This window comes from Corella eumyota, chromosome 5 (assembly GCF_963082875.1).
Source record: "Corella eumyota chromosome 5, kaCorEumy4.1, whole genome shotgun sequence".
Lineage (NCBI taxonomy): Eukaryota > Metazoa > Chordata > Ascidiacea > Phlebobranchia > Corellidae > Corella > Corella eumyota.
This window is the reverse complement of record NC_137494.1, coordinates 4960812-4981435: the sequence shown is the minus strand read 5'-3', so window position 1 is coordinate 4981435 and position 20624 is coordinate 4960812. Positions and strand designations below refer to the sequence as shown.

Below are 20624 nucleotides of genomic sequence, written 5' to 3'. Positions count from 1 at the left end.
ATAATTACTTATTTTTTGTTTTAACCAGAGTTTTATAAGAGCAATACTTGTAAAAAATGAGCTAAAATTAAGTATCTGTATTTAAATATTGAGATACTACAAAACGCCAATATGTCTTTAAACGTTGTTGTATATTTATCCGACAATTCCGGTCACCAATTTACAATTCCTAACGGCAAAAATGTAACAACAGCCCAGTATTTACAACAGATGATTAGTATCTTGCAACTGCCTGATGCTTTAGCTAAAAAGTGCTTCGCAATATGGTTAAAATCCCCCTTGTTAGGTAAGCTAATTAATAAAAACAAAACAAAATATTGTTTTTCTGAAAACAAAAATTATTTAGCTAAATAGTTTTTTTTTAATTTTGAGTGGGTTTGCCAAAATAAATATTTTTAAAACTGTTTTCATACTGATTATAATAAAATAGAAACAAATATAAACAAAAATTTATTCAGACGTTCAATTAAAACCTCATCATATCCCGTTCAGAATGGTTAAACAATGGCCAATGCTGGTAGATCGATTTTCAATGGAAAGTGATAACGAAAAAGCACAAGGTTTAATAATTGTTTAAATAATTAACAAAATTAAATTTAAATTAAATAAATTAACCCTAAAAAAATATATATAAACATAAAAGTATTAAAAACAGCAATTTTTTCCAACAAAATTAAGTACAATATGTTTTGAACTAATAATTAATAAATTGGTAATTAAAAGCAGGTTATATATTAAGCCTTTTATTTTGAATATATAACACCTTTACACACTTGTATTGATTTTTAACAAACATAAATGACAATGATTCATAGTAATACATGACAATTACAGATGAGCCTGCTTTGTTATTTCGGAGAAGTGCTTTTCTTACCAAAGACGAGGAAATTCAAATAACGGATGAATCAATTTTAAGCGTTTTGTTGCTGGAAGCCAGAGCAAACATACGGAATTGTAAATAAAGTTAAAAACTGTAATTTATTGACAGACATTTAATAATAATTTTTTAATATAAAAAAAAAACCCTCCATACTACTTTGTAATTAAAGTTGTATTACATCTATAAATAGAAAGTTTAATTATGTGTGTTAAATATTTGATGTAATCTATTTAAACATGGAATTTCATTTCTCCTTTGCTATATTAAAATTAAATTTATATTTAAAGTGCTTAGGTCTGGTACAAACCTTAATCTTTTCAACTTAAAATAAATGTAGGTAACCCAAGTCTATTATTAAAATTTGGCCTATTTTATTTAAACATTTTAAAACTTCTGTTTCAAGAACTGTAGTTTATTGTTTAATTTACCTCCAAAAAAGTTTTGTAACTTGATATTTATTATTCAAAATTTACCTCCTAGGTGTTTTTCCTTGTGACCCCGAAGACGTTGAACAATTGGGAGCACTAATGTGTGTCAACAGTGACAAGGAAACAATCAAGTATAAATTCTCCTTACAATAGTTTTATATGTTAATTCTCCATATTTTAAATCATATTTTTTTCCAGTAGACAAAAGCTTTTATTCCGTTCTCTTTTGTATTATTTTGTAAAAATTTATTATCTTTAAAAAATTTTGCTAAATACTTTTTAAAAAATTTTTAAACCAGCCCTGTAAGGTAGGCTTAAGTCAACATGTTTATACAAATATAGAATGTGTATTTAAGCATATCCAAATAAAGAACGATGTCATTTTATTTTCGCATAGGTCACTAAACTTATAAAAAATATTATTATATGCTCAACTAAAATTCGTGTTAAACTTAGTTGTAAGTCAAATTTAAGGTTTTAAATTTTTTCACATTAGGAATGTATATATTTATTCCTAATGTAAAAAGCTCGACTACACAGTCTAAAAAACAGAGGTAACATCAGCCAACCCATTTTTGCATTGATTTTTATAATATATAGTTAAAAAATTATTGATTATAATTCTACAATAATTTTTGGCTAAGCCCAAGTTTTTACCATTTATAGCATCTTACTAAAGGGTGCTACAGCATAAAAGCAGTAGGAATTAAAACCAGGACCTTATGTAGTAAAGTGTTCCAGTCACTACACCATGCACAAGTTATTGATAAGTCACATATTTAAAATATCAAGACCTTTTTTTATAGAGAAAACCTTCAAAGTTTTGTGCCCACCCATATGGCAAAACCTCGTCGTTCATTTTTAATGCGTCAAACTTCAATAGAAGACAGAATAGTTGAATGTGCCAAGAAAGCTGCAAAAGAAACAACTCTTAACACCACCTTGGAATCTATGAAAATATGCTGGCAGCTTCCTTATTATGGGTAAGAAACAAAATTTTGTAACACTTATTTTGTTTAACTTTTTATACAGATGCATTTATTTTTTTCTTTAAATTGTGTAAACTTTTTATTTATGTAGTTTCGATATTTTGTTTTCTGTTAAAAAGAGATTTTTTTAGAAATATTTTGTTTAAATCATCTGGCCATTTAAAATTCCTTGTTATATTATTTTACAGAAGTGTATTGTTTAATGGATATGTAGAGAAAGCACAAAACAAAACATTATCGTCATGGTTTCAAACCCAATCACAAATGTTAGTTAAAGTTGCTATCAACACTGATGGTTTGTGGCTAATAGATGTTGAAAAAAAGGTAAAAAATGTAGGCTCTATCAAAAACTGAAACATAATAAAAACGAAGTTTAATATAAATGTTGCAAAAAACACTTTATTATCAATTTTTTTTATATATTACAAAGCCTACTAGTTTTCAAATTTTATCCATTGTTTCCCTTTGCAAGCATGTACTTATTGGTTTGCTGCATGATGAATACAACTGGGAAATGACAACAGCTGCAAATAAAGGGGAGGAGGAGGAAGAAGGAGAGGAGAGTGATGAAGAGGAGCTACCAAGTCTCTTTCTTGAGTTTGATGACGAGAAAACGAAGACAAATAAACTGTTGCAAATTTTATCGAAAGAGGTATAAAAAATACAAATTGAAATTTTTTTAATATTTTGTTGTAATTTATAAACTTTTTTTTTAATCAATTAGGCTCCAATGATGAACTCAATGATTGAAACTTGTATTTCAATGTTAAGGGAAAAGGAACAAATTGAAAGAGCCCAACTCCTAGCAGGAAATAATGAAGGTAATACACATTTCAATTGGTTTTCAAACTTTAAATTATTTATAACTTTCTGCAATGCAAAACCAAATACAAATTGTTCTTATTATTAAATAAAAACTAAAATATACAAGTTGTTTTGACATGTTGTTTATTTAAAGTGTTTTTTGCAAAATATTTTTGCATATTTCTACCATGACTGTAATCTTATTTATTTTGCGAAATGTGTTTGTACAAAACACAACTTATCTAATTGGATTTAAATTCCAATTTTAAGCTTGCCTTAAGGGCAGCAAATTCAATTTATGATGGCAAAGCAAAAAGATTGACGTCTTGTTTACTTTTTTATGTAACAAAAAGTAACCAAATATTCAATTAATCATTTTTAGGACTTTATGTAAATTGTTTAAATTTTTGTGTGTGTATTTATACAATCGTAGGTATAATTATGTTTTCAGATATAATTACTTAAACAAGAATAAATTTTTGGATAAAATAATGGGGTTTTATTATGACGTTGATGAAATTATGGTTTTTGGATTATCTTTTGAAAATAAACAACGCTGTTATTGTGTTTGAAATATTGAAATTGTAAAGAATATAATTTATGGGCACTCCTTTTTTATCTCAATACTGGAATTTTTTTTGCAAAATTAAAATAATTGAACCATAGTCTTAAAAACCTTTAAAAACTTCGTTGACTTGTTTGTTAAATAGAATATGGACAACAAAAAAATGATAAAACACAACTAAAAACTTTGAGTAATTGATAAAAAAAAAATTTAACATTAATTAAATGTCATTGGATTAAAATTATAGTTTGTAATTTTTTTTTAGAAAGTAATGGTTTGAATGGTAAAACAGTTGTATCCCGAACATCAAGCAGTAGCACCCGTGTCCGTCCCCTTTTTGCCAGACAAAACTCTGTGACCTCTAATCGACCTGATAAACTAAGCCTAACTAAGTTTAACGATGAAGGTACATAATTGCTTTTGTAATTCACCGAGGATAATGTAGTGCTAAGCTATACGACGATGTAGTTTAGTTGTTGCATGAGCTATTGTATCTCCGAAGTGATTTTTTGTATTAATTTAAATTGTTTTGTAAAACAAATCAATGCTTTTTCTGCCACTATTTGGTTAGCAGTAAACTAAAAATTTAATTTGAATTTTAAATTGATAAAAAACATTTTTTAAAATAATAAGGTAATTTTTTCTTGAAATACTTTAAACAGCTGATAATTCTTAAACTGCCATGAAAGGTAAGATTTTCACTCTGATAACACTGTGGCACAAATGTGCCACAAAATAACATGGTACAATGGTCACAAATATCTGTGACCCATGTCATACTTCATAGTGGACATTTCATGGCATGTGGTGACAATTTTTTTATTTTTCGTCCAAATTTTTTTATTCAATTTCAGATAAAATAGCATGTGACTAGTGTTTCAAGAGCATGTTAATATCAAAATATTAAGCACTTTTTATCGAAAAATAGTGGCAAAAAGCATGTTTTTTTTTAAATCGCCAGTTTAATTTTTGTTTAACAGTAACATATATAATAACAAACATTGACAAAACCATTAACTCTTCTCCATACACATTTAACATGGTGAATTTGAAAACTAATTTCTTATTTAATAACTAAAACTAAAATATTGTATTTAAAATATTTTTCTCCAAACAAATATACGGTGTATTTTTTAATGTATAAAATTTCTAAATTGTAAATTTAAATTTTAGAAGAAAATGTGGCAGTGTTCCCAAAAAGTCCGACGTCTCCAACCAAATCCAGCGGCGTTTCCATTAAAAAGAATATTTACAAAAGATTGGGCAACAGAAATAAAATGGAAACGGCAGAAACTCTACCAGAGCATGATGAATTGTTGTAAAATAAATTTTTAACTTGTGCTGCTAATTATTTTTTACTATTTTTTATAAAAATTTACTTTATTGCAAATTTTAAAAATGATCGAACAAATTTTTATTTATTTTGCAGTCTTTATTCAACACATTTTACATTGACACACAGAAAATTAACATTTTATTTAATGGTGCTGTAACTAGAGTTAAGATCACAAATCTTTTACATATACATATATTTAATTGTTGTATATATTTTCTTTCTGTTTTTTATAAGATAATTTTTATGTTTGGTATATAAATATATTAGCCACTGTAATTTGTATAAAATTTATTGTTACGGTGTAGTTAAAATTTTCTTTATTAATTTTTATCCGGTTTTTATTACATGGTGCTTTTAAATGTATAATTTCACAAGTAATTCAGTTATTTTATGCTCTAAATAAGGATACCAATTAGTTTTGCTGCAATTCTATATGAAATGTCAAATTTGAAGTTTGTTGCACTTATATTTTAATTTTATAATTATGAAATGGTGGTAATTATTATATAGATAAGGAAAAGCAATACAAATAAATAAAACCTTTTTATATTATGTTTTTGCAATTATTCCCAATAACTTGCTTTCATTTGTTGTTGTTGTTGTTAAAATGTTTTAAAATATTAATTTACAAACAAATTATTAAAGTTTTTTTTGGTTATTTTTTAAATATTTAATTTTATTCAAAAGAAGATATTAAAAAAAGATTTTGCCGAAACTAAATTTTAAAACTAACTTTTAACCAAATTTAGACCCTTTTTAAAAAAGTTGAAAAACATAATATTCTAAAGAAGGGGTTGGAGAGGAAAATGTTGAAAAGTTGTCTCATTGTTGGCAAAATGTTGTTTTCATATTTTGGTAATAAGTCAATGACTCATAAAAAAGTGTATTTGCAGATTTTTATTTAAACTTTTATGTCTTGATTGTACAGAAAAGAAAAACTACCTAGGCAAGAAAATGTATGGAATTATTGAACCATGCACAATAGAAAAACAGGAAAAGAGGAACTAAAATTCAACAATGAAATAAGGAATTGAAACTTAGGTCTGTAGGTATCAGGTGGCATAACTAATCTATTTATTGTATTTAGGAGACTGTTTATCGTTTAGTTGTTTTAAGTAGTTACATCCTATATTATTATTATAATAATTTTTTGACAAAACTAATGTCATTTAATTGTATATTCACATAGATTTTGTAGAAAATATAGAAAGTTTGGGGTATAAGTTTAAACTTTATAACTTTAGGAATTACATTTTTATTAAAGAATGTATTAAAGACGAAAAGGGCAAAAAACTATTAACTGTCATATTATTGTTTTTTTACGATTGATATTTTAGAATAGTTTTAGGGTATTTATTTATTTTTTAAATTTTTTTTTAAAGTCTATTATCTGATTAATTTATATACTTTGTTAATGTTGATCTAGGTTTTATCAGTTTATTTGCCTTCTGTTAGTTTAATATGGGTTAAAAAAAAGTACCATTAACATTTTGCTTGGGGGCACTTTGATTTGCAGTGGGAATGGATCAGGTAATCTTACCTGGAGATGCCGGGAACAACAATACCGTTTCCAGTGAAAATGAAGAAGATGACATTCCTTTAATAAAACCATCAGAAAGTTATGATGTGGACTCAAAAACTACACAAGTCCTTATTATTAACAATGACACATTTAAAAGTAAGCATTATGTTAAGTTTTTTTTTTTTTTTTGTATATATCTTTATCCTCGATGTGGAAAAGTCGAATGCACGACTTAAACATAGAGTCACATTTGTTACTCCGACCCAGTCTCGAGTTGCCTGCGGCAGTTTGGAATAATATAGATTATAATTGCTCGATAATTATGCTGCTGATTAAGTGCTGGCTCAGAAGGAGTTCTTACCGTTTATTGCGCCTTACTCAAGGACGCTACAGCATGAGATCAGTGGTGATTAAACCCACGACCTCATGGTGGTGTAGCAAGTGTTCTTACCACTACACCACGCTGCCGGTGAATCAAACAAAGTAATGCAGAGCACTTTTTTGTCATAGCTAAAAATTAACTCATGTACATGGAATTTCTATTTAAAGGACTATTTTTATTTAATACATATTCGAAATTTGTAATATTTAACAAGCCTTTTTCTTTAAAAAAAGTTTTTTTGTTATATAGAAAATCTAAATGTTGAAAATTTACCAAAGTCATTACAAGAAGCTGAAAATTTTAAAAGAGTATTAATTAAATTTGGAGTTCTTGAAAACAATATTATGTTAAAGAACAACTTAACCAATGGAGAAATGGCAAAAGTAAAAAAAATTCAATTTATTAGTATGATATTTTTTGCAAGATAGTATTTTAAATGTATACATTAACACCATTAAAAATGATGGTGTTGTTTATTGTAGGTAATTATAAAAGTATTTTTTTTTAGGTTATCAAAAGTTTTGCAAAAAATATACTGAAAAATTGCTCGTTGGTTATTGTAGTTGTTTTATCTCATGGTGCTCAAAATGGATTAATTTATGCTACAGATGGCATAATTGATTTTAAAACCAATGTTATGGACAAATTTTTGGGAGACAATTGCCCAAATCTTATTGGAAAACCCAAAATTTTTATCCCAGAAGTAAGTGGTCAAATCTCTTATGTAATGTGGAATTTCAACCCATAATCAGTAATCTTAATCATTACATGTTATTGAAAAAAATATTTTATAATTGTCACTTATCAAAAATATACGTATACCTTTTTTTTCAAAAGTATACCTATTTAAGGTTTGCCGTGGAAGAAAATTTGAGCGTAGTTGTAGTGTGAATGATATACAATCAAGAGCAGGTCCCTTTGTCCAAGACGTTTTTAGCTTGCCATTTAATTCCGATGTACTTTTGTGCTATCCCACATCAGAAAGTATTTTTGTTTAAAATTTATCATTTGAAATTTGCGCATTGTTTTTACCAGTAAGGGCTTTATAAAATTATGCTGCATTTTTAGACACTGTTACATATGTTGGTGGATTCTTGAAACATCTGACCCATGCAATTGATAAGTTCATAGTTAGAGAAAGTAAAAAAATCACTTATTAGTTTTGTCAAATTCTTATTTAAGATTTTGGACATAAATTAAATAGCATAAAAAAAACTTTTCAACTTTAGAATACTATTTTTTAAAATTTATTTTAGTTTACTTTATTTATTATAATAAATATGTAACAGTGTAACTATTAAATTTCAGAATGTAACTATGATATTGCCCAAATACTGACTACTGTGTGCAACCATGTATGTAATTTATCATTTGAAGGCAATAAAATAGTGCCCACCTATCAATCCACATTAAGAAGGCAACTTCATTTAACAAAACATGAAGGTAAATATGGAGTTAACTTTGATAAATTTTTGCTTTTGTTTTTAGATAAGCCGGTTCACATAAAAAAACATTTTTTAATTAACTAACGTTTCAGAATTAATTACAAGTGTTGCTATGCTCTATAAAAAAATGAAATATTATTTATATTAAAAGGTGTGAAAAAATGTAACACTGGAAGTCAAACCGATACATTCTTTAAAGAATTTTTCATCTTGCATGATTTTGTTTTAGTGCTTTTGGGTATATTGTTGTTTGAAGTTCTGAATAATTACTTTAGGGCTTATTGAAAAAAAGGTATATACAGTTTTTTTTATTATAGCATTAACATGTTGTATATGTTAATTTGAAAAAAGAAGGTGCCGTTTTTTAATTAAATTTTATTTGCCCAATTTAAATTATTAATAAAATATTGTTGGGTTAGAGTGTAAATAGTAGTAGACGTTTTTACATGTATGTTTTTTTTAGTAAAAGTTTTGTACATTTTTATTTTTTTATCAGCAATTTAAAACTGATCAAGTTTTTTTAGAATTTTTTTTCAAAATTTTGCATTTTTAAATATTTTTTTTAATCAAATTAAATTGTGCAATTTTATCATATATAAAACTAACCATGCATTGCCTTCAAAAATATTATATATACAAAATAAATTTTAGTAAATTCTTGTATCTTGATCACTCTAAAAAGGTGCCCTAAAAATCAAAAAAAAGATGTGTTAAATATTTAAACATATGACCTAATTCTATTTAAAAGTTGAAGTCTTAAGTTTTATAAATTATACTTTGTCATATTCGGCTGGCAATTCGTTGCATAATGTAAAGAGCATTTTATAACCAACAAACACATAATTTTCGGAATTATCTAAATTCTCATTGGTTTCGAGCTTTCTTTCGCCTTGTGTTAATTCATTCTTTAACTTCCTTTTATTTTTTCTTCTTTTTTAATTTTTTTGGAAAGATCTTTTTGTGTTGATGGTGACACACTTTTTTCCATTTCAAAAAATTCAATGCTTGGTACTTCTTCTGGCATAAACACGCCACTTCTAATACTTGTATCTTGAATAAGCGAATCTTCATCCAGTATTAAGGAATTCATGTTATTTTCTGTTCTTAAATCAATTTTTTCACTCTCTAGAACTTTATTTTTCTCTTTCTCTTCTACAGAAGTGGGTTTGCTTTTTTTTCTGTAGGGCTCTGTTTATTTTCTCTGATACTTTGTTCACTATCTATATTCTTGTTCTTAATTTCTAGAACACTTGGTTTTGTAACTTTGTAAAATATTAATTTACAAACTTTATATTGTATGGTTTTAAATTTAAAAAGAAGATAAAATAATATAAAAAGTGTTTGTGTAATTTTTTTAACTACAACGAATTTCTATTTTGCCCGAGTATTAGGGAAACCCCCTATTTTTACGTAAAATATTTGTAGTATGCAAACGAAGCCAACAGGTAGACCGGAAGGAAAATAAAGAGGAACCAAAAGTAATCAGGTGATTCAAAGTTAAACATTTATCTATAAACGTATTATAACCATTTGATTAAGTTGTCATTTTGTTCGTTTGCCTACCAATTGATTTACAGTATTTGTTAGGCCAATTTCTATATAAAAATGAGTCGAAGAATACCAACTAGGGAATTGGGTAAAGAGTTTTTATTTAAATTTTGCTCATTGGGTATTGATTAATTTGCCTTGTATAAATTAAAGAAGGGAGCTCTATTAGCGTCGTCCGCCGGTTTAAACGAGTAGTACTAAGATTATTGCAGAATGTACAAGGGAAGATTAGGGTAAAGTTATAAAAATTCTGGCCTTTTTGCATTTTATAAACTTGGCTGGCGACGCTAATAGAGCTCCTTGGTCTTTGCCAAATTTATTCCTACTTTGACAGTTTTATGAAATATACCCTAACCCAATATTTACTTTAAATCTAGTTTCATTATCTTGTTATAATATATGAACCAGCAGCGTGGTGTAGTGATAAGAACTCTTGCTACACCACACATGAGGTCGTGGGTTCAATCCCCACTGATCTCATGCTGTAGCACCCTTGAGTAAGGCGCTATAAACGGTATGAACTCCTGCTTAGCCAGCACTTTATCAGTAGCATAATTACCGGACAATTATAATCTCTATAATATCCCAAACTGCCACAGGCAACTCGAGACTGGGTCGGAGTAACTGATGTTACTTTATGTTTAAGTCGCGCAGTCGACTTTCCCACATCGAGGATAAAGATATATACAAAAAAAAGCTTTACATTCACAATATATCTAGTAATAATATATATTGTTACTTTTAAAGTTCTCGCATTCTACTATTTTTACTGTCCAAAAATGTTTGAAGGACCTTAATCTACACATGATCTAAAACTTATTGTTTAATACCCAACAGCTAATGTCCTTTTTTTGTGTAGATGTACATAAACCAAAAGAAGTTTATCAAAGTAGTAGGAAAAACAAGTCAGAAAATTGTGTAATTGAATGTCCAGAAAGTTATGATGTTGATCCAAAGACTACTCAGGTCTTAATTATAAACAACGACAAATTTAAAAGTAAGAACATGTTATTATATCTTAACAAAATTAAAACAGTTTTTTATGTATTCTATAAATAATAGCAATCTTATTTAAATAGATGTAAGAAAATTTTAAAACACAGGCTAGCCTTTAACTGCATAAAGTTAATTATAAAAACATTTAATTAAAGACAAGATGCAAAATGTATTAACACACACAGTCTTGGTCTATAAAATTATGCGAAATATTCATAGCATATTTTAAATCATTAAATTTTTATTTTTTCTGTTGCCATAATCTAATGTTGATTTAAATAATTAGTTTTGTTATCCTTAATGCATAAAAAACTTGAGTAAAAAAATTGATGTACTAGTTTATTCTTAAATTATGTTGTGTATTTTTCCCTTTCAACTTTATCTAATAGTCCATAGAACTTTTATTCAGTTGGAAGTTATCAGCTAGGTTTCTTTTTTTCAATAAAATTTTGATATTTAATTTTTAAAACAGATTACTTCTACTTATTTATTAATGAAATTTTAGAAAATGTCGTATCAAAGAAAAGACACCGGTTTATTAAAAACTCCGAAACTGAAGCGTTGGATTTTAAAGAGGTGTTGAAAAACCTGGGCATCCCTGAAGATAATATCAAGTACCACAATAATTTATCTCAAGGAGAAATGATACAGGTAAATTACAAATTAATATTTTATTTAATTTTCAGTTTCTAGATACTGCTTGTGGCTAGCTGCAAATACAAGAGTTAAGTCAATGTTTATTTAAGTTGCTATTTTGGCCACAGTGGTTGTGTTTTTGTTTATCATGTTTTATGTCCATATTAGCCAACTAAATACCATATTGGTTTAGTTCAAGTTAAAGGTTAAGGCAAGCTTTTATAACGTGACTAACTTTTAATCTAATGCAAAAAACAGGGCTCAAAAAATTTGGAAAGACCATTTGTCTGTCACCTCCATGTTATGTTTAGTAACACCATTTAAAAAAAATCATAATTTTAGAAAATCGAGGCTTTTAGAGAAAGCATAAGGAAAAGCTGTTCTCTGATTATTGTAGCTGTTTTGTCCCATGGTGGTGAAAATGGTGCAATTTTGGCTACGGATGCTAGAATGGATTTTAAAAACACTGTTATTGACCCATTCTTGGGCAAACAATGTAAAAACTTGATGGGAAAACCTAAAATATTTATTCCAGAGGTAAGTTGATTATGACGTTATTTAATTTTTTTTATAATAAGGATGAAAATCTAAAATAAGGCATGGGTTTATGTTTAGATTTGCCGTGGAAATGAAGATGAGGAAATCAGTCATAACAACACACAAACAAGAGCAGATCTTCTTAAGCAAGATTTCTCTTCATTGCCAGCTAATGCTGACATACTGATGTGCTATCCTACATCTAAAAGTAATTTTTTGATCATATTTTATTTAATAAATTTGGGCTAAGCAAGTGTTAGTATTTAAGAATGCTTTAACAAGTCCTGTGGTGATGCCAAGAATAGTAACAACTCAATAACTATAATTGTTAAAAATATTGTAAATTTTGATAATATTTTGTAATGACTGTATCTTTAAAAAAACTGTCTTAAACATAAATAAAGTTTAATCAATTTTTGCTGTGTGGGTTTAGATACTGTTGCGTATGTTGGTGGATTTTTGAAACATCTGACTCATGCAATTGATAAGTTCATAGTGCAGGAAAGTAAGTAAAAATATGGATAATATGTACTGTGAATTGTAAATTTGTGAATATATTTACGCCAGTGCTAATAATTATTATTTAAAATAAGAGTTTTCTTTTCATTTTGTAGTTAAATCTATAAAAATATTTCTAAGTTGTATATTTAAGTTAACTTTTTCAACCTACTATATTTAGAACTTAACTATGACATGGCCCAAATACTTGCTATTGTGTGCAACCATGTTTGTAATTTAACATTTGGGAACAACAAAATGGTCCCTACCTACCAATCTACACTGAGAAGGCAACTTTTTTTGGTAAAATACAAAGGTAAATAATAAAAGTTATTATAAATTTTATTTTTTAATTTATTTGTTTAAAATTTAGCATGTTATTTTATATTTGTCCTTTAAATCTTTAAAGTGGATAGCCAAAGGTTTAAACCACTGCTCAACCTTGCTGGCTGTTATTAATTTAGATAAGTAAAACATGTTATTAAATTCCACCAAATAAATAGGCCTATTAGACATAAAAATACCTCAAAAATGAAACTAGGTTTAGTAATTTAAACAATCGATTTTTCAGTGGTTAATTTAAACATTGTTTGTTTAACAGTTAAATATTACTCAAACTTAAAACAAAGTACGTTGAAAATAATTATTTAAAATAACAGATTGGAAAGAGTGTACTACTCGTAACTGGATGCAACTGTGGTCTTTTAGCAGTAAATGTGCTGGTTTGGCTTATTTTGTTATAGTAGTTGTTTTAGGCTTGTTGATTAAAGTCTTTAAAAACTTATAATTGACCAAAAGTATGGTTAGCTAAATTGATATAAAAAGAAATTTAGATTTTATTTGTACAAATTAGATTATTTTATTTAACCTTAGATTTTATTGTACAAAGTCTGCCAGGCTTTGTAAATGTTAATACCAGTCAATTGTTTTTGTTTTTTAATATGTCAACAGTTTTTTATTTCTTTATTTACAAGCAATTTTAATTTCATCAAGTTTTTTTATATTTTTTTATTAAATTTTTGTGGTTTTAATCAATTTACTCAAAAAATCAACTCAAAATATATAGTTTTTTACAATCGCCTTTTAATAAAAACAAAATATGAAACAAGTTATGGAAAATTAAATAATTACAGTCTTAAAAATTAACAGAAATTTTAGAAAATTCTTATATCTTGGTCACTCAGAAAATGTATTCTAAAAATAAAAAATAAATTGTGTTAATTATATTTCAAGGTTTAAGTTTTTTACGTTTAAAAATGATTACCCAATAAATTGTGTTAATTATATTTCAAGGTTTAAGTTTTTTACGTTTAAAAATGATTACCTTTATATCATTAAAATCACTGTTTAAATCAGCAGAATCTTTTGTTCTTATTAGTCATGGTTTTATTAAGGAATTCAACAGGCATTTCGTTGCATAATGTAAAAAGCATTTTATAACCAACAAACACATAATTTTCCGAATTATCTGAATTCTCATTGGTTTCAAGTTTATTTTTGTCTTGTGTTAATTCATTCTTAAACTTTCTTTCTTTTTTTTCTTCTTCCCTAATTTTGGAAAGTTCTTTTTGTGTTGATGGTGACACACTTTTTTCCATTTCAAAAAATTCAATGCTTGGTACTTCTTCTGGCATAAAGACGCCACTTATAGTACTTGTATCTTGAATAAGCGAATCTTCATCTTGTATTAAGGAACTGATGATATTTTCTGTTTCTAAATCAATTTTTTTACTCTCTAGGACTTTATTTTTCTCTTTCTCTTCTACAGAAGTGGGTTTGCTTTCTAAATTAGTACATTTATTTTCTGTAAGGCTCTGTTTATTTTCTGTGATACTTTGTTCACTATCTATATTCTTGTTCTTAATTTCTAAAACACTTGGTTTTAGAACTTTGTATTCACTTTCTAGAACTTCAAGTATATTTTCTAAAATGAGTTGTTCTTTTTCTAGAACATTTTCTTCCTGTTCTGAATTGTTTTGTTCATCATTTAGATCTACGTCTTCACTTTCTAAACTGATTTGTTGACTTTCTGGAGTTTTAGTTTCACATTCTAGAATGAGGTTTTTCTTTTCTAGAACTGTTTCTTCATTTTGTCGAACAAATGGCTGATTTGTTGGTATGGTTTGTTCTATTCCTAGAGCAGAATTCTCACCTTCTAGAATTTCTCGTTTACTTTCTGATGTAAAATGTTTGTTTTCTAGATCAGTTTGTTTATCTTCCAGATTTGTTTTGTTAAGAAGATTGTCTTTACTTTGTACAACATTATTTTTGTCTGAATCATTTTGTTTCACCTTCAAAACATTTTGATCACTTTCTACATTATCTTGTTGAATTTCTTTTTTTCCACTTCCACTTAAGTAATTTTTGTTAGTTAATTTCAAATAAACAATATTTGAATATTGAGAAATTCGATGTTCGCTGTTTAGGATACCATGTTTCATATTCAACTGTATTACTTTTTGAAAGAAACTTTTTTTTGAGCTTTTTATTTTGTATTTAGCGCTTGCTAATATTCTGTTTTTCTCATAAAATACCATAAACTCAAGATATGTAAAGCCAAACCATGTTGGAAACCATATTGTTTTGTAAGGATCAAAAAACTTTATTTTAAATAACAATTGAAAAAAGGAACAAATATCGAAATCATTTTCCATTTTTTGAATAAATTGCTTTCTTAATTTTATGTCCTTATTCATTCTGCTTATAAACTCAAGTACACATTCAAATCTTTGTTCCGTTTTTAATTCTGTATCCAGATTTTTTTCTGATTGGATTTTTGTTTCTTTTTTGATATTTGTCTCCTGCTTTAATTTAGTTGCAATAGTTGTTGTGCTTTGGTCGGTCCTTAAATCTATGTCTAAGTACCTTTTGTTTTTTGAATTTGTTTTTTTGGTCTGATTGCTTTTAGTACTTTGATGAAATTGAAGTTTTTTTTCTAGTTTTTCAGTTTGTTTTTTAACTTCTATAGGTTTATTTGAAGTATTGGCACCTTGTTTTAATTCTGATCTGACAACAATTGAACTTGTATTAGGTTTAGTTTGAATATGTTGTGATTCTATATAAGAAATTTTATTGGCCTGAGTGTTTATTTCTTTGGGGCTATTTTGGGTTTGAATTGTGCTTTGTTTAAATTTTGTCCCTTGATTAATTTCTTTAACTTTATTGTTTTTAGTTATCTTATCTTCCTTATTTTTCTTGATTTTTTCTTTAAAATCACTTTCAGCTTTTTCTGTCTTTTCTGCAACATAAAATCGAGTTCAACTTTCACTAATTTGAAAATCAAAAAGTCATTTCTTATAGAAAACTATTTTATTAAAAACTATTTGACACAGTGAAAATTACAATCAATAAAATATAACAAATTTAAGGTGCTACATAATGGAAGTTATTCAATTTTAACAAAATTAAAAAGTTTTAAAAATCGCCTTGGTCGCTTTCTGAATCCCAACCGCAACTTTCAATAGGTTTTTCTTGGTCATAATCCACCTTAAAAACAAAGTTTTCACGAATAGATTTAATACTAAATCTTTAATGTTAAAAAGTTGACTTAACAGCCTTATCAATAAGTAGTTTTTAATTTACATTGTCTGTAGATCAGTAATAGTCAATTGATGCCAAATTTTTAGTTTGTTTATAAATGTTATTAGTTTACTTGTTTTTAATCCTTATAAAAAATGATTTATTTTGTATTTTACCTCAATATCGTATTCATATTCCGGATCATTTGGTTTAATTTGATTCTTAACAAAATCCTGTTCCATGATTTTTTTTGCTTTATCAATCTGTAAAAAAACATTATTTATAACATAAAGCTTTGTAACAATGGTCTTTGTTATCATTTATTTTCTTAAATATTTTAGGAATTTTGGTTTGTTTTTCAATAACGTTTTATAGCAAACTTTTAAATTTTTAATAAAAAAAATTATTTAAGGCAAAAAGATAATAAAATAAAATACTTGGTCTTTTTCCAGTTTATTTAAGTCAGTATCTGGGTCAATTGTGGTTTCTCTGATTGCAACTTTTTTAGCATCTTCTATGCTTAAACCTTAAAAACATGAACTTTTTTAAGTACATTTTGTGATGTTGTTCAATAACTTAAATTGTCATTAAACTATAAAAGTGTTTATAATTTAGCTTAATAATTTGACATTAAGTTTTTTTTATAGTAATATGGTATGTTGTTAAATTTACTTTTGTTTATGTTAAAATACCTCGTAAATGTCCTTGTATTATATAAAGCATTTTTTCAATAAGAATCGTTGGTATCCCAGATAACAAAGTCTGATGACGTTGGTTCTTTTTGAACTGTTCGGCATATCTTGCAACATCTGTTAAATCAAAATGTAATTTGTGTGAAAAAGGCAAAACATAAAAGACAACCCATAAATATCATGTTTAATTTACTGTTGTTTTGAATTTTTATAATATTTATTTTCAAAATAGAGTTTATTTTTATTATGTAATAATTATAACATTACTTGTGTTTTCTTTGAAATTCCTCACTGGAATTTCTCTACATCTGTTTTGGTTTGTCGATTGGTCAACATACAACACACAAAGCAACTTTTTTTTCACACAAACACCGCACTTTTCTACAGTATACATTTTAACACTCTTCCCCTAAATATCTGAAATAAAAAACAAATAATAAGGTTGACATACAATGCAATAATAATAATACACATATATTTATGTAACGTGCACTTGAAATAATGTTTAGTGCGTAAAGTAACTGAATATTGACAATGTGAGAAAGTACAAACAAACATGTATAACTTCTGAGTATAAATCGACTATATAAGTACAAGTACAAAAAATTCAGTGTAACATAATACAGTATTTTACAAACATACAATTTTCTATTACACCTACTACTAAGGCAAATATTCGAAAGGAAATAAGTATACTGCAAATAGATCATGAAAAATTGCTTATACTTATTGACAAATAAGACACTTTATAATTTGCACAGTGGGTATTGCAAAATTAAAAAAAATTGTTTAACGTTTGTTTTTTAGCTTTACATAATTTAAATAAGACAGCTACCTTTAAAAATATGAAGCACAAAAAGAAAAAAGGTATGGCAGGTTTTTAAAACCAATAAAAAGTTATTATATTAAAAGTCATTATTAGTATTTTTTACAACTAAATTTAATAATTTTTTTTAGACATTAAATGAAAAGTTGACATGGCTTAAAATATTAATAAGTTTAGAAAACAAATGGGTAGTAATATAATTTATTCTAAACAACATGATCCACTTTTTTTAGATTTTTAATTCTACCTTTTAGGTCATCAGTTAGTGCAATCAAAAAATTTAATACCCTTCTGTATTTTCTTTTTAAATACAGAGCCAGTCCAACGAGTAAGCAAAGAGCAAAAATTTTAGGAAAAACGTGTGGATTATTTTGGGGTAGTTGGGGTGGAGGACTTAGTTTTAAATATTCGTCGAGTTGGGAGCGTTTGTACACCGGGTCAAAGAATAAGCGCAAAGATACAGCGAGAAAACCGGCAGCTACTGCAGTCATGTGGGTACTGCATTTGTCTGTAAAAAAACAACAATTTGTCACATGAAATATCTACCTTTCAAGATAAACAGTAAACCCAGTGTAGTAATAGTAATTGACTATATATATACAACATATTGTATCAGCTTTTTAAATTACAATGTTAATATTGATTTGAAAGTTTGTAATATTACCGGTAGTAGATTATATTTAAATATATATTTTAAAATATTACCAGGTAAAAAAGTGTCAACGAGCAAGTTTCTTGATCTCCAATCCTCCCTTTAAACATTAATAACAAAAATGATTACAAAGGTATAGCCTTTACTGAGTTATGTATAACAGTATGCTCAAAGTTTAGGGTTATTGCTATTTAAAATATGATCACAATATTATTCAGCAGTTGCAACAAATACGGTATTTAAAATATTTAATTAATTTGGGTGTCCTACTTTTTCATGTTTATCCAGAACATAAACTCATTTAATGATTCATCGCTTTCCCTTTCCACTTCATCTTGATGAGATTGTGAATAACAACCCGTGTTCAAATTTTGCCACTTTAATGCAGATAACAGATAAGCCGGTTTTACTGCGTCCATAAAACCAAGTTTACCACAGATAAAACCTATTAAAAATGAGATGGTAAGAAGTCAGTAAAAAACAAAGTATAAGTGGTAGAAAAGCATAGTCTGTGTTATAAAGCAGTAACAGGTTAATAATTGGTGAAACATTAGTGTATGATAACTATTAGATAAGTCAATTTAAGTGTGTTTAGGTTTTTTGGGAACTGTAATAACAAAGGTAGCAATTGTAACCTTGTTCTAAGAAAACATCTCTGAACGTTTCTGCAACCTCCTTCTTTGCCAGTGCCTCCATCTCCAGAGCAACCCCAGCACATTTTACTTTTAACATCTCATCCAGTCCTCCAGGAAACATCTCTCTTCCTTCCTCCTCTAAGACGCTGCGACATCCCGCCTTAAGTAAGGTTATTTTTCTTTGTCAAAAGATCATGTCATATTTTTGTTAAAACGTAGTAAATTACTTTTAATGTTAATTTGTCTTTTAGATTAAAAGTTCGATTTGTGCAAATCTTTACCTGTTCACCTAACAAGAGCCATAAAATTTGGTGAGTGGGATTGTAAAATGTTCCTCCCATTTGTGTCATTTTATTAAAACAATCGCCAAGGTTGCATAATTGGGCTTTATTCGGGTCAAGAAATAATTGCATGCATACATCGCTTTCATCTTCATTCAATGCTGTGTATTATATATAAATTAAATTTTTCTATTTTTTGTAGGTCACAAATGAAACAGCATTGAGTTATATAAATAATTGGCAATAAAATTAGTGGATTTAGTTTGGCCGAATACATTTTCATCTTTCAAATTTGTCAAAATTAAATATTATTTCTTTATAAGTTTCACTTATGTTTTTTTAACAAACCTTTCAAAGTAAAATTAGGAAAAATATCAATGCGATTAATTGATGTAACTTGGGGAGGCAGCTCATAGGGCATCCAGGGGTTTTTAATTATTGTATAAAAACTTTTATAATATCTGAAACCAACAGAAAATTGAGGTTAAAAAATACATTCACTATTTATAGTAGGCTACTTATATTAGAACATATTTGTAAGTTGTGTGAAAATTTGATTTTCATAAAAATAATGTAATAATCTTATATAATATGATATTTTTACTTTTGCAAATAGGAATATTTTTTAAATATTTCTTACTCTCTACTGTTTAGCTTAATATAAGGAAGTGAATCTTGTATATATTCTTTAGTATAAACATGAAGTTCCTTAAGTCGAGTTAGAAAGTTTGCCTGGGAAGTCAATAGAGAATATCTTCCTTCCTTTTCCATTGTTAATATCCTCGTTAGCTCGCCTCAAATAAAAAGCATTATTAATTATTTACCTTGCATTATTAATTATTTACCAAAAGGCTTAAAAATTATTTTATTAAATAATTCATGTTTAGGTTTTCTTGAAAATTCTTTTTCAATTACATATAGCCACAATAATAGGTAAAATTTTAAACACTAAAATAAATGAGCACATTTATTTAGAAATAATTTAAAGTAGCAATTTTACCATGAACCCCTTGCATTCCAAAAGCCAAATCAACAGTCGCTCTTTTCTTTATTTTCCCAAAATAAAAAACAACTTTTTCTAAAGCATGAACTGTATCTTCCATGTTTACATCAATATTAACATGATCTTTGCTTATTCCTTTAAACGCTTCTTGTTGGGCAAAGTAGTCAAGTTCAGAGTGTACAACTCGAAATAATACAATTAAAAAAATAACAACTACGTTTTTGCTTAAACCCATAGTTTGACACCCTAACAGAGTGAATCTAAATATAATGTAATAGTAACAAAATTCTTACCGTTTGACTTAATAGACATTTATTTATGTCAGTATGTATAGCACAAAATTTCGAAAATCCGAGTTTAATATTAATTTATTTTACACCAAACTGTCAAAAAGAAATTCAAATCACCATATTATCTAGCTGTCTAGTCGTATTACATAAGTTGCTAAAC

The 20624-nt window shown here is 27.1% G+C and overlaps 5 protein-coding genes across 8 annotated transcripts; 3 read left to right on the top strand and 2 right to left on the bottom strand.

Moving 5' to 3' along the window:
* The first annotated feature begins 31 nt into the window (after positions 1 to 31).
* Positions 32 to 5517, top strand: LOC145752090 (FERM domain-containing protein 8-like). 2 transcript variants are annotated; one of them, XM_082568298.1, is made up of 11 exons: positions 32 to 286; positions 459 to 560; positions 835 to 954; positions 1361 to 1439; positions 2115 to 2291; positions 2486 to 2621; positions 2770 to 2949; positions 3022 to 3118; positions 3932 to 4072; positions 4329 to 4355; positions 4840 to 4972. In XM_082568298.1, the coding sequence occupies exons 1-10, from the start codon at positions 112 to 114 to the stop codon at positions 4340 to 4342; spliced, it is 1221 nt and encodes a 406-aa protein (XP_082424424.1). In that variant the 5' UTR covers positions 32 to 111; the 3' UTR covers positions 4343 to 4355; positions 4840 to 4972. The 2 variants fall into 2 exon arrangements, with proteins under 2 accessions (XP_082424424.1, XP_082424423.1); XM_082568297.1 differs by lacking the exon at positions 4329 to 4355 and having other exon boundaries at positions 4840 to 5517.
* An 801-nt stretch (positions 5518 to 6318) lies between these two features.
* Positions 6319 to 8963, top strand: LOC145753070 (caspase-3-like). 2 transcript variants are annotated; one of them, XM_082569459.1, is made up of 7 exons: positions 6322 to 6680; positions 7156 to 7289; positions 7415 to 7609; positions 7758 to 7890; positions 7975 to 8046; positions 8215 to 8349; positions 8503 to 8963. In XM_082569459.1, the coding sequence occupies exons 1-7, from the start codon at positions 6524 to 6526 to the stop codon at positions 8634 to 8636; spliced, it is 960 nt and encodes a 319-aa protein (XP_082425585.1). In that variant the 5' UTR covers positions 6322 to 6523; the 3' UTR covers positions 8637 to 8963. The 2 variants fall into 2 exon arrangements, with proteins under 2 accessions (XP_082425586.1, XP_082425585.1); XM_082569460.1 differs by lacking the exon at positions 7975 to 8046 and having other exon boundaries at positions 6319 to 6680.
* An 890-nt stretch (positions 8964 to 9853) lies between these two features.
* LOC145752118 (caspase-3-like) lies at positions 9854 to 18613 on the top strand. 2 transcript variants are annotated; one of them, XR_014283770.1, is made up of 10 exons: positions 9854 to 9987; positions 10759 to 10896; positions 11401 to 11546; positions 11874 to 12068; positions 12147 to 12276; positions 12502 to 12573; positions 12748 to 12882; positions 17918 to 18094; positions 18312 to 18388; positions 18544 to 18613. XR_014283770.1 is itself a non-coding variant. In XM_082568335.1 (8 exons), exons 1-8 carry the CDS (start codon positions 9957 to 9959, stop codon positions 13351 to 13353), a joined length of 975 nt encoding a protein of 324 aa, XP_082424461.1. In that variant the 5' UTR covers positions 9854 to 9956; the 3' UTR covers positions 13354 to 13638. The 2 variants fall into 2 exon arrangements, 1 of the variants encoding a protein (XP_082424461.1); XM_082568335.1 differs by lacking the exons at positions 17918 to 18094; positions 18312 to 18388; positions 18544 to 18613 and adding an exon at positions 13226 to 13638.
* On the bottom strand, positions 15912 to 17185 carry LOC145752120 (centrosomal protein of 19 kDa-like). Its single transcript, XM_082568337.1, has 5 exons — positions 17045 to 17185; positions 16778 to 16894; positions 16523 to 16611; positions 16262 to 16348; positions 15912 to 16052 (listed from the first exon to the last, which is right to left on the bottom strand). Exons 1-5 carry the CDS (start codon positions 17169 to 17171, stop codon positions 15981 to 15983), a joined length of 492 nt encoding a protein of 163 aa, XP_082424463.1. The 5' UTR covers positions 17172 to 17185; the 3' UTR covers positions 15912 to 15980.
* Positions 17798 to 20428, bottom strand: LOC145752117 (UPF0764 protein C16orf89 homolog). The gene is made up of 8 exons (XM_082568334.1): positions 20172 to 20428; positions 19812 to 19965; positions 19520 to 19632; positions 19172 to 19332; positions 18891 to 19050; positions 18526 to 18700; positions 18309 to 18355; positions 17798 to 18111 (listed from the first exon to the last, which is right to left on the bottom strand). The coding sequence occupies exons 1-8, from the start codon at positions 20407 to 20409 to the stop codon at positions 17810 to 17812; spliced, it is 1350 nt and encodes a 449-aa protein (XP_082424460.1). The 5' UTR covers positions 20410 to 20428; the 3' UTR covers positions 17798 to 17809.
* Between the last annotated feature and the right edge of the window lie 196 nt (positions 20429 to 20624).